This window comes from Eutrigla gurnardus (assembly GCF_963514095.1).
Source record: "Eutrigla gurnardus genome assembly, chromosome: 15".
Lineage (NCBI taxonomy): Eukaryota > Metazoa > Chordata > Actinopteri > Perciformes > Triglidae > Eutrigla > Eutrigla gurnardus.
This window is the reverse complement of record NC_139938.1, coordinates 13440312-13452535: the sequence shown is the minus strand read 5'-3', so window position 1 is coordinate 13452535 and position 12224 is coordinate 13440312. Positions and strand designations below refer to the sequence as shown.

General features: G+C 45.4%; 2 protein-coding genes across 6 annotated transcripts in view; one reads left to right on the top strand and one right to left on the bottom strand.

Annotated features, from left to right (window-relative positions):
* The first annotated feature begins 4 nt into the window (after positions 1–4).
* zar1l (zygote arrest 1-like) lies at positions 5–3097 on the top strand. Of its 2 annotated transcripts, XM_084029852.1 has the most exons (4): positions 5–1773; positions 2315–2407; positions 2510–2584; positions 2670–3097. In XM_084029852.1, exons 1-4 carry the CDS (start codon positions 1204–1206, stop codon positions 2811–2813), a joined length of 882 nt encoding a protein of 293 aa, XP_083885978.1. In that variant the 5' UTR covers positions 5–1203; the 3' UTR covers positions 2814–3097. The 2 variants fall into 2 exon arrangements, with proteins under 2 accessions (XP_083885978.1, XP_083885979.1); XM_084029853.1 differs by lacking the exon at positions 2315–2407.
* A 190-nt stretch (positions 3098–3287) lies between these two features.
* fryb (furry homolog b) overlaps positions 3288–12224 on the bottom strand; it is a 46553-nt gene continuing 37616 nt past the window's right edge. Inside the window, exons 52-67 of one of the 4 annotated variants that reach the window (XM_084028342.1) lie at positions 12002–12187; positions 11733–11897; positions 10997–11071; positions 10608–10778; positions 10348–10356; positions 9750–9944; positions 9482–9619; positions 9170–9384; positions 8375–8579; positions 8069–8218; positions 7869–7967; positions 7680–7763; positions 7280–7297; positions 6965–7075; positions 6245–6480; positions 3288–6086 (exon numbers count right to left, since the gene is read on the bottom strand). In XM_084028342.1, coding sequence (XP_083884468.1) covers positions 5828–6086; positions 6245–6480; positions 6965–7075; positions 7280–7297; positions 7680–7763; positions 7869–7967; positions 8069–8218; positions 8375–8579; positions 9170–9384; positions 9482–9619; positions 9750–9944; positions 10348–10356; positions 10608–10778; positions 10997–11071; positions 11733–11897; positions 12002–12187 — 2316 coding nt within the window. In that variant the 3' untranslated portion in view covers positions 3288–5827. The remainder of the gene's footprint in view (positions 6087–6244; positions 6481–6964; positions 7076–7279; positions 7298–7679; positions 7764–7868; positions 7968–8068; positions 8219–8374; positions 8580–9169; positions 9385–9481; positions 9620–9749; positions 9945–10347; positions 10357–10607; positions 10779–10996; positions 11072–11732; positions 11898–12001; positions 12188–12224) is intronic. The other 3 variants (XM_084028341.1, XM_084028340.1, XM_084028343.1) reach the window with 3 other exon arrangements.

Genomic DNA, 12224 nt, shown 5'->3' with positions numbered 1-12224 from the left:
GACAGTCTTCCATGTGAAGATTATTCCAACACTAATAATATCTGCATTAAAACAAATGTGTAAAGAGAATCGACAATTTGATATTGAGGGAGAGTAACACACAGGTCTTGTTGTTTAATGTAAGCTATGACATATGTTCCTATACTTAGAATGCACATTATTGTAGTTTGATATCTTTAAAAAATCGAATAAAAACAGCCTCATAAAATATAGATCATAGCCTACACGTTGAACCGACACTTAAATGTGGACATCTTGTACAGAGGATGCTAAACAAACACATATTGTATCACAAAGCGCACTTTTGACAGTTTCCTTTACTGCTAGTTGGGTTCATTCACTGTAAAACGGAATATTCCCACAGTAATTGAACGCACCAAACAGTTTTTAAAGCAAGTGAGGGTTTCTTATTTGTGAGGCAATGATCTCATGAATGAGACGGCATCATTAGTGACATTCATCCTTCTTCCAAGTTATTATATTTAGTGCTGTTCATATCATGAATGTGTCCCAGTCTATTCAATGTTTTTTATGCCTATATTCATGCCTTTTCATTCATATGCCACGTTTCAATATCAGAACATCTGCTCATCCTTTACACACTATACACATTTACTTTAGTTACACTTGTTTCTCCTTTAAAATACAAGTTTTGAGCCTCTATGAACGCCTTAAGAACACCACGCTAAAGAAAAGACTTGCTTTGTCTTTCTATGTCGGATCTCTTGCCACTGTGAGCTATAGGGGGAGCTCCAATATAACGTTTCAGATGTTCACCCCTCAAATCTAAAAACACCACGCAGCTGCAGAACACCAGAGACGCATTCAAAGCCAACCGGAGGGTAAATATAGCCTGTAGTGTGAAAGGTTTGAAAGCAGATTTCCTCTGAGGTTACCTACAGGTCTGTGTTCAGCAGAGACATGTTGGTGCTGAATTAGATTTTAACAAAATAAGAGTGGATTTCATCTCATTTCAGGGTGAACCAACGTTAAAATAAAATTTAAATGGATCAATATTAATTATTTAATTTAAATTATTTAATTTAAATTATTATGGATGCATTAACGTTTTGAATCCTGAATATTGCTGCATATGGCAGCTCGATACGCAGCCCTGTTCTCAATCAGCCAATTAGTCCCGCAAGAAGGCGACTGCTTAAATCCCAGCAGGTACCATTTAGATTCAGGACTCATGGGCGGAGGATGGAGAGCTTCCTGTCCACGTTTCCACAGTATAACCCGGTCTGCGCCGCCCCGGCTCCGGACGGCGGCTGGGGGAAGAGAGAGGGCCGCTTCGTGACCCCCCAGGGCCTCAACTACCTGGAGCTCTGCAAGGCCATCCTGTCCCAAGTGCACCCCAGTTTGCCCCCTCCACCCCGGAAAGCAAACACCAAAGAGTGCGGCGTGCAGGTGAACGCCAAAGTGGATAAGACGGTGCAGTGCTCGCTGGGTCCCAAGACGCTGCTCGGCTCGGAGGGCGACCACCCCGCGTCCTCGAAGTCCCCCAGGAGCCCGGGTCTGTCGACGCCGGACGGGAAGGCTCGATGCGACACGCCGCCGGCCAGCAGCCTGCGCTTCCTGAGGCCCGTCTCCATCTACTCGCCGGTGTTTGACCGCAGAATCTTCGTGAAGAAGCTCTGCGACGACGAGGGGAGTGAAGGCGAAGCGGCCGAGCAGTCCGACAAGGACGAGGAGACGGACCACAGTGGCGAGGACACGGTGCAGGACTTCAAGGCGTCTTTGCACCGGCCCTCAAAGGGGTCCAACTTTCAGGTGGGTACGGGTTTCTGTCAGGAGGCCCCAAGGAGAGCGAAGTCTCACTGACTTGAACCCACTTTAAATTGGGGACTTTTTATAGCAGTCATTATTGATCATGGGCCCCCTTTTACTCAATCTGTCTGTGTGTACAGTTATTCTGACCTGAGGCCCAGACACACATTTGTGACACTTTGATTGATCAACTTACAATTTACAGCATAGAAGAGGAAAAAGGTGAAGGTAAAGGCTTCAAATTCAATGTGATAAAAGGACCCTCTTTGGGAAATGCAGTGCACAAGATCTGGTATAAGGCACTTATTTTTTTTTTTTTATAGCACTAAAAAAAAATAAAAACAATGTATATGGAAGAATACCATGTTGTGGTGTGACAAATTTAAAGGATGGATTTGAATAAAAGGCAGTGTCACAAACTTGGACTGTAAGCCCTCTTTCACTCAATATTCCATAACATAGACCTGCCTTTTTGTCGCAACTTAACCGTGTGCCCTGTCTGTGTACAAATTACCTCTGAAAACTTGAACTGTGTCCATCATAGTTCCTGGAGCAGAGGTATGGCTTTTTCCACTGCAAAAAGTGTAACATCAGGTGGGAGAGTGCTTATGTGTGGTGCATCTCTGGAACCAGTAAGGTAAGTGTTGTTGTTGTTGTTGTTATCGCACAGCATGCGCATGTTTGTGGCTTGGCCAAAATCTGCATACACCATAATTCAGATGACTTATTTTTGTGCCAGGTGTACTACAAGCAGCTGTGCCGGAAGTGTCAGGTGGGGTTTAACCCCTACAGAGTGGAGTCCATCCTCTGCAAGGTACGTTGGGAATAAAGAGTTTCTTAAACCTGGAGCATGTTCTCTTGCTGCTTCCATTAATTTAACCATCTCCTTCCTGTCTCAGGGCTGTTCTCAGACTTGCTGCAGCTGTGAGAAGAAGCAGAGGCACATTAACATGAAGCGGCCTCACCGCCAAGACCTGTGCTGTCGCTGCAAAGGCATGAGGCTGTCCTGTGACGCCACCTACAGCTTCAAATACATCGTCTGAGCTGCCCTGCATGCTCGCTCTGGTCTGGAATCTCTCATTCTTCAGCAGACGTGTCGCAAATGGAAGTTGCTTGGGGAGAACAGCGAGTAGCTTCATCTGTCTGGGTTGTTTGTTTTTGAAGCAACTTCTCAAAAAGGTTGTCTTTGTTTCCCTTCATCCATCCTAGAGCCTATCTCAATTAAACTATTTTTGTAAAAAAAAAATGATGAAATAAAAATGGTGCATGTCAAAAGTAGTGAGAAATATTTCCAGATTGCATTAAATTTGCAATTCATTTCAACGCTTCATCTTGTATAACTGCACAGTCTTATCGCTGTAACAGTTTTTTTTGCCTCATACTTCAAAATCCTGATCAAGGAAATCAATACGGAGACCAAAGACTAGGTTCAGTCCTGGACTGTCAAATAAATGCTATGTTAAAATGCATATGCAATTTCAAAAATAAGAGGGTTGTTAAGTGAAATGCACAGGAAGTGATTTGATATGTCTTTTACTTTGACACAGACTTGGACAGAGCATCAACTCAAAACAACTTCACAAAGGCTGTAAAAGTATTTACAAGGTGGAAAAAAACGACTACAGTCTTCTAAAAAGCTTTTTAAAAATGTGCAATTTCTTGTTTGGCATGCACACGCGTTCTTCCCACACACAGGAACGGGGGGAAAAAAAAAAACATACCCACGTGAGCTTAAAGCTCCCTTTTGTACCACATACAAACGTATCTTTCAGATAAAATATGATTTTTAAGTCAATAAATATTTCAACACTCCATACAGTACATGGAAGATGCATGCATGGCAGTTTGATTTGAGAGAACAAACATCAATATAAAACCTATGTCAAATGAGTGTTTTATAGCTGATCAGATATAAATAGGAAAAGGATATTTGTACAGCAAATGTGGGCAAAACCAAGGAGTCACGGGGGGGGGGGGGGGGAAGGGCTGACGACAAGGAAGTGTTGGACTTCAGTAGTAGCACAGGGTTTGCTTTGAACGTCAACAGTGAGTGCTGAATGTCAGCATGTCCCTTACAACGCAAGGTAACTACAAACCACACACAAATATGCTACAATGGTTGTGTGCCCATAACTATTAGTAGTATACAGACGGACAAAGTATTTGTGTGTACATGCGCTTTCCTCTGGCATGTGAACACATAAGGTCGACGTGTTACAGTGTAGGACAGTGAGAAAGATACAGTGTGTCCACTCACTAACGATGCTACGACGTTCCACAGAGTGCACAGATAATGGCATGATTGGTGTACCAATGTTTACGACGGTAGTCGGGAGAGACGAGCTGCTTCACTGATACAGAATATAAACAGAGCAAGGGCAGCATGAGGAATTACGCTTGAATATTCTGCATCCCCTCTGTGTCCATCAGTCTTTCAGTCAGTCTGGAAAGGTCAGACTTTTAGGGAGCAAAAAGGGACACGAGTACAGTAGAAAGCATTCAACTGGGCCATGCATTGCACAATTTCCTTTAAAAACAGTAGACACGACAGGAGAGAAAAGTGAGTCCAGCTTTTGGCTTTTCCTTCTCGGTGGAAGCGACGGCCTTTTCTCTCACGGTAACAAAACAAACAGAGAGACATAACCTCTTCTATGTAACATACTTTTTAAAAACTAATACCAAAAAATTCCATTTAGTGCAATAGCGAAACTCTACCAGTGATGTCACGTCGTGTTAACGGGTAGTTTCCTCGCCGTCTCTGGTGATACTACCAGCAGACTACGTCCGTCCCGACGGAGACAGCGACAGTTAATCAAGTTCAACCAGGTCTCGAGTTCCTCTGGGCAGCAGGTTAGAACTCCAAGCTAACGGCCTTCACGGGTCCTCAGGCGAAGAATAGATTTCATGCTGAATGACGACCATAAAGCAGGACTTAAACTAGGAGCACATCATTTTACAACATACAGCCGTAAAAGCGAAGTTAGCGCTCGGGTAGAATCACGTCAGGTCATCTTAATCGGCAGGCAGCAGTCTCGTGGGTTCAGTGATACATCCTATTAGGTCTGGGACATGATTCAATGTTCTTACAGTGTGAAATATCTGTATCTCTGAGGTTTAATCTTCTCCCTTTCAGACACAAAGATCTGACGGTTGCTCGGGGATAGTCACTTCAGGCATTTGGATTCAGAAAAGTCTAAGCTCTTTAGGTCCTTTAGTTTATGTTAGGTCTGGACGTCTGACGGTTCAGCATTCAGGAGCCCCCCTACGTTCAGTAGGGGCAGGGCAGCGTGCCCCACCTTCCCAAGGTAGCGAGATAAAGGCGTGGCGGCTCCACCGAGGGAGCAGCAACAACCCCACGCCGCAGCCTCTCCTGGGCCGGTGGGACAGGGAGGGGGAGGAGGGGGAGGGGGGAGGGATGAAGATGGGGCGGGGCCATGGGTTAATACTGTGTCATGGCCTGGGAGACCAATTGGGGACTTGTATGGAGAGTATGTGAGCATGGTGGGTTCTGAGGCTACAGTCGGCAGCATGCTAGGAGTACGAGATGATATCGGGCGTTTGCTGCTGTGCTTATGTAACAGTGGCGAACTGTGTGATGAATGTCCTCTGAAAGGATAATAAACGTTAGTGTTCTCACAGAAATAACTCCTCCTCGGCTCTTGTGTGTGCGGTGGTGTAAAATCTGGTCGGCCTGGTGGATTCGAGCAGCTGTGCGACGAGAACAGGTCTGGGGGTTTGGGGAAATCAAATAAAGAGGCATCACAGTCTACAGTGGATGTGGAGGGCAGAGAGATGTTTGGGTCGTGGTCTAAATATGCTTCTGGTTCTGGTGTCGGTGTGGAGCAGGGCGGGAGGCAGGTATCTGTCTGGAGCTGTAGAGCTGGGGCAGCAGATACACCGGAGGGGGCAGGGGCCAGGTGTGTGGGTGCTGGGCCTCCTCTATTAGAGGAGGCAGAGATGAGTAGGGGTGTGGAGATGGTCTTGGAAGAGTCAACGGTTGCAGTGACGGGGGAGGTAAGGGTGGGGAAGGAGGGGGCGGGGGGCTCCTCAGCTCCTGTCAGAGGCTGGTCCCGGAGGTGCTGGAGTCGGGGAGGTAGGTTGTGACGACCCGGTAACCCTGGGCGCGGCGGATCATGTCGCGGATCTCCCCGTTGAGCTCCAGCAGCTTGGAGCAGATCAGGCTGAGATCCTGGCGGGAACCAACCAGGGCGATGGTGCCCGTCTGGCCCAGCGTCTGGTGGCGGAAGTAGACGTTGAGCAGCGTCTGGACCTCGGTCTCGGAGCTGCCACCAAACACACCGTTGGGCCACTTCCTCCTGAAAAGGAGATAAAAGAAGAAGAAGAAGGTGTGATAGGCACGTTTCCAGGCAAATCCTGCAGATACACTGCAACTACTGAACATACTTCAACAGCGCTGGTCTCAATACCGTTTCACTATAGTTCAAACCAAAGTTTTGACAGCACAGTTACACACCTGCACTCCTGGATGTAGCGCACAGCTTTGGTGAACTCGTGGTTCTTAAGGCACTCCAGAATAGCCTGCACAGCTGCCTCCGATGTGTGGAAGCATGGCACGACCATGGCTGCCACCTGGGTGGCGTGTGCGTGAGTGTGGGCCAAGTGTTTGTGTTCTAGGTCGCTGGCGACAGCCGCCTCTGCTGCCTGCAGGCTGGTCTTCAGATCAGTGAGCTCCCGAGACATGTTCAGGAGCTGCCAAGTGGGAGGGAAACAGATGGTGGTTTGAGTGCGAAGTTGTCACAGAAGAATCGTTTATGTAATTCGATTCAATACTCAAGATTCACTTTGAGAGGTTTAAAAATGCTAAAGTTACCGTAGATGCTCCTATTCATTATGAGCAGATATCTTCCGTATGAAGTTTTACATTTCAGGGGATCAATCATGAGTCTTGTATTCTGTGGATCTAATGTTGCAAGTGTGTATGTGTGTTGAAGAGATCCTTGATCCTTTGTGTACAATGGTAGTTCTGTTGTATAGCTGGTGGGATTTGAGCATATTTTCTTTTTTGTTTGTTTCTGTAATCATGGGGTTAATTAAGCTTTTGTTTACAGTCAGCGAGCCACTGCCTAGGTGGTTGTTGTTTTTATTTAACTGTCCTCTTAGGGGCCCACTCAATGTTGCTGTAAGCTGTGTATAAACTGTAAATTAATTATTTTTGAGCTACGGTTTGACTCACCTCAGGCACAGAGCTGACAGCATGAACCTGACCAATGAGGGAGCAGTAGGACTGGAACAGTAGGAGAAGCTGAAAATGCAGCTTGTAGAGCCTCTGACAAAGCTCCAGTTGCTGGAAGACACCGGAAGACAAAAGGAGAAACGGGGTCAGATTCATCAGTAGCAGAGACTACAGACACAATAACGCCACATCTGTACACACACAAGCAAAGTAATACAAACACACGACAACGTGACTAGCTGATTGTCTTGTGCAAAGTGAATTAAGCAGTTCATTAAGTGGCAGTGAAGTGAAGAAACTTGTAAGAGAACTTACTGCAAGAGACTCCATTTGCTAGACAGCGAGAGAGCATGTTAGGGCGTCAGAGTGAGGTGAGAGGAAGACAAAGCATCAATCAAACACATGCGCAGCACAGTATCAACCATGGCTATTGACAGTCAAGCTAGCAAGAATTAGTCAGAAGTGTATAAAACACAGCAGCTTTTCATTGAATTGAGTGCTCGGTGGCTGGGGGGGGGGGGGGGGAACGGTCAAGAGAAGAAACTAGATAACACACAGCAAACATGCAAAGAGAGCAGACATTTCAGTGTGACAACGAGGCAAAGAGAAACAGAAATACAGATGCAGAAGTTACTCCATATGATGAGCATGTGTGCCTCTAAACTCCAGATACCTGAATGTGCCAGTAAATGACTTGTACACAAGTTGCCTGTACCTTCTCCTCTGAGTCTCCAGGCTGGCAGGTAACCACACTGTCACCGGGGCACCTGGGAAATGTGTCCTTACAGTTCCTCAGCCACTGAACAACAAAAAAACAAAACATGGTGAAGGGGATGAAGGTGGATTAGAAGAGGGAGAGGGAAAAAAAAACAGATTTATCAATAACTTGTGGATGTTAAGTTACCGATATAGCAGCGTCCTCTCTGGTGTTGTAGGTGTCCAGGTACTCCTGCAGCTCCAGCGCACTGAACTTCATCTTCTCAAGGAGACCATATGACATGACCTGGAAAGGAAAGGAAACACATGAGTTTGCTGACTAATTCAACACAAAAGCACCGTGCTGTAATCAACGGTGAGTCAATCATGTCTCACTGCAATGCTCACCGTGTCGGCATCAATGTAGATGGTGGGACAATCTGAGCACGTGGTTAGCATCTGTGAGGACCTGAGGAACTTTGATCCAATGCCCCTCAAGCCCTCTCCAAGGTAAGTGGAAACATCAGTGGTCAGGAGGCAGAATTTACCCTGGATGTTCTGGGAAAGAAAGGAATTATTTTACTCTTGCACAGACATGCATGTAAATCCTACTGGATATGAGGATTTGCTTGAAGAGGAAAAAAAGAGCTTCATAGTTACTAATATGACAAAATATGAATGAATTTATTTCAACCAATCCTTCCTTTGGTTTACCTTAAAGAGAGACGAGAAGACTTGAAAAGTGTGGACGGCACACGACCCATCCGAGTCGGTCACAAGGTGGTTGATGTGACAACGCCACGCGTCCTCAGCGTCGTCACACACTGTGGGTTGGAAGGCTGCCAAGATGGCGGAGAAAAATGGAGAGGGGGGAGGAGGAAAACCGAGGTCTTCCAAGTCATCTACATCATCGCGTAAGCTGTCGCCATGGAAATGGGAAAGATATGGGGGGTACAAAGAAAAAAAAGGTTTTGATACCTTTCCCCTAATAGGTTTTATATCAAAATCAAGTGCCCATAGTGGGATTCTATGTTTGATAAAAAAAATATTTAAAAATAAATATTATTTAATATTGAATCAATGCAAAACACAAACGGCAGCAAACAAAAAAAAAAAAGAAAGAAAAACTATTGTCATAAAATGAATTGCAGGAATATAGCATATACAGGATGTAGGGGTTGAGACATAAAAGTCTATATTCATGAAGCATGATTATGTTATCTGGAGATTTGCATATATGAGAATGCAAATGGAAAACTGGATGTCTGAGAAAAGTATTTGGAGCACGCTTGATTGTGAATGACAGCTTGTAATTAACAAGCGTATTTGTCCCAATACTATATCCACAAGCATTCTGCTTGTGACAGATAAGAAAACCAGCGCTTAGACTGCAGTTTATCCAAGGTTTCGTCCCATTGCCAGTCAATCTGCCCGTTGATAAAAAAAAGTTCCAGTGAAACAACTTTCCACATTGTTTCATGTTCTTTTACTCCTGTCTGTCTTATTCACCTGGGCAGACAGTTGGGGTCTAGAAAGTCCAGCGGCGGTTGGCAGTAATCTGACCTGAGGCCGCGGTCCAGATTGGGCAGATGATCGAGAGGTTGCCCCGGCAACTCCAGGGTTAAGCTCTCGCCGCAGTCTGAGCCGTGAGGGAGCTCGTTGGCGCTCAGTGACAGCTCGTCATCCTGGGCCTGAGTGTCCTCATCCTCCCCACAGACCCTCCCCTGAGGAGACAAAGACATTAGATCTTTCTGTGGATGCAAATGCATCTGTACAAACACATAAGTGCATATGTATTTGTTAATATGTATTTATCCTCACATGTAGGCCCCCGTGAAAGTCATGGAGCACTCCCTGGCCCGGTGTGATGGCATTTAAGGATAGCGGGTCGGCAGAGGTGTCGTAAGAAGTAGATAGAGAATCAGTGTGGTTGGTTTCCTCCGATGGCGAAGGGTTAGTCTAGAACAGGAAAGGCAAACCAGGCATATTATAATATTGATCTGTCAAACTGGGTCATTGCAATAACAGACAATCTTTTTTTTTAGGTTTCAGTGGATGTTGCATTGATCCAACAGTTAAAACTACGCACGAGCTGAGAGTGAGAGAGGCTCTGGCTGGTCGAAGACTCCTCTTCCTCGGAGGACTCGTCTGAATCGTGGGGGTCCTCGTGACCCAGACTGGGGGTGCTGCCTGAGTGCTGGCTCTCTTCCAACAGGTCGCCCAGCTCCGTGCTGTCCAGAGAGCGCCGACGCACGCCCCAGTTAAAGTTATCGACCGTCTCGCCCTAGATAAAATGCACACACACAAACACGTTGGAAGACAAGGGCAGAGGCGACAGTAGCAGTGAATTTCCCCGCTGTGAGACGAACATCTCGATGTAATCATGAATAGCTGCTGACTAAGAGCGTCTGATGACAAGCACAAGATGCAAAATGTTATTCGCGGCATGGAAATATGCTGAAAAGGCTGTTTGCATTCAGTATGATAATCTTTTTCCCCGCAAAGACACACGATATCATTTATCTCCATTATGACGAACGGCGATAAGTTCAGAAATGTAGGTCTGCAACCAAGCTGTGAGAGCAAAATGAAGCACAATCAGTCTTTGTTTTTTCTGGGTGGGAAAACAAAGGAGCCACCAACACCACAGCGCAGTTAAAAGCTAATGGAAGTGTGAGAGACCTTACCTGGAGCTCCTAGGCAGCGAGGGGAAGAGAGAGAGACACAGAGTTAGACAGAAAGAGAGACAAGGAGGAGGGACAGACACATACATTTCAAATGTATTGATGTTAAAGAAAGACAGAAAGATACAATGAAACACAAATTAAAAAAGGTCAAAAGTGGGAGGAAAGAGAGACATTATTATCTACAGTTTAAATCAAGTCACATAAATTTAGCACTCAAAGTGACTCAAAGGTGTAAAATACGGTGAAATAATGAATCTCACCTCTCCATCCTCCAGCTCCACGTCCAGGAAGTCAAAGTCTCGGAAAACCCTGAACTGCTGCTCGCTGGCGGTGTCGTCCAGCGTGTCGTCTCTGGTTCCACCCTCTTCCGATGACACGCCACTCTCCCGCACCTCCATCATGTCCAAGTCACCACACGATGAGAAAATCACCTGACAAGAAAGAACAAATGCAGGAATTTACACTTGAGTCAGCTGATGAATTTGACATAAAAACAAAAACTCAATTATGAACAACAGAGGAATTATTCCAGTTAAATATTATCCTTAAATGAAACACAACTGACCTAAATCAAAAGACATTTCTGCCCTTTTGTAAATGTTTGTGGACTGTAAACAAGTAGTACAGGTAGAGTAAAAAGGTGGCTTACAGATGGGTTCTTGGTGAGTCCAACTTCTTGTCCACAAAGAGACAAAACGTTCACCAGCTTCTCTCTGGTTCTTTTCTGTAAGCGGGAGCAAGAAATATAATACTATTAATCAAAGAAGGAATGGACATCGACTCTCCTTTCTCGTGTTCATTTTTAGCTGCTTCAGATGTTTAAAATAACCCAATAAATCAGGTGAACATAAAACCAATGTGGAGAGCATCTGGACGAGCCGACGCACGCACAGGGGAGGGGGTCGAGAACAAAGGGTGCTGTGATTTATTGATACAACGTTCACGTCCTTTTTGTAAAGTAATTAATGAATGGATGAACAAACATTATTAATTAAACGTTTTCGGAATCTGCTCTTTTGATTTACAGAATATGATTTTAGAGGGAAAACATTTCTACAAGAACGAAGGCTGTAATAAGTCTCAATAAAATAATGTATTCTTTTTTGGGAGTTATCTATAATAAAAATAATTTTCGAACATCCTAATAGTTTTTATTCACTGCAGAAATTCAGAATGTGTCTCTTTGTGCTCCTAAAACCTGAATGAATAGCTCTCACACCTGCCTGTCTGTCTGTGTTGATTCCAGGTTACAGCATGTGAATATGGAAAGTACTGGTCCCACACATCAAACACCTCCACTTAGGGTCACATAAAGAAATGTACATGCACTGTGACATCTAAATATTCTAATGCAGCGATACCTTAATGGAGGTGTCGAACTCTACCTGAGAGGATTGCGGTCGCCTCCAGCTGACGGGCACCAAGATGGTGTTGGAGTTGGATCCAGAGGAGGTGGAGGAAGTACTGCGGGTTACGGCCATGGCTCTGGCCTTCCCCTCTCTACCCCCTGAACCCTGGAGCTCGTCGAACCGACGCCCGATCACTGGAGTCTGTAAAGAAAACGGGCCCTCGTGAAAAAAGTTGAGTGGATTGAATCTCTCAAAACATTAATGACACATAGTCCTCTTTTTTTAAACTCTTGTCGCTTCTTCACCTCAGAGATGTCAAAGGTGAAGTCCAGTGTTTTCCCAGGCAGGGCCTTGGCCGAACCATCCCACACCCTGCTGACCTCTAGGTTGGACAGGTCACCCTGCGAGTGGCCGTACACCGGATGAACTAGGCTGGCAGAGCGTGACACCACTAGCTTCAAGATGTTTAAGGCATCCTTCCAGTGTACCGTCTATGGGTTAGCAAACACAAACAGTGCATACTTTATA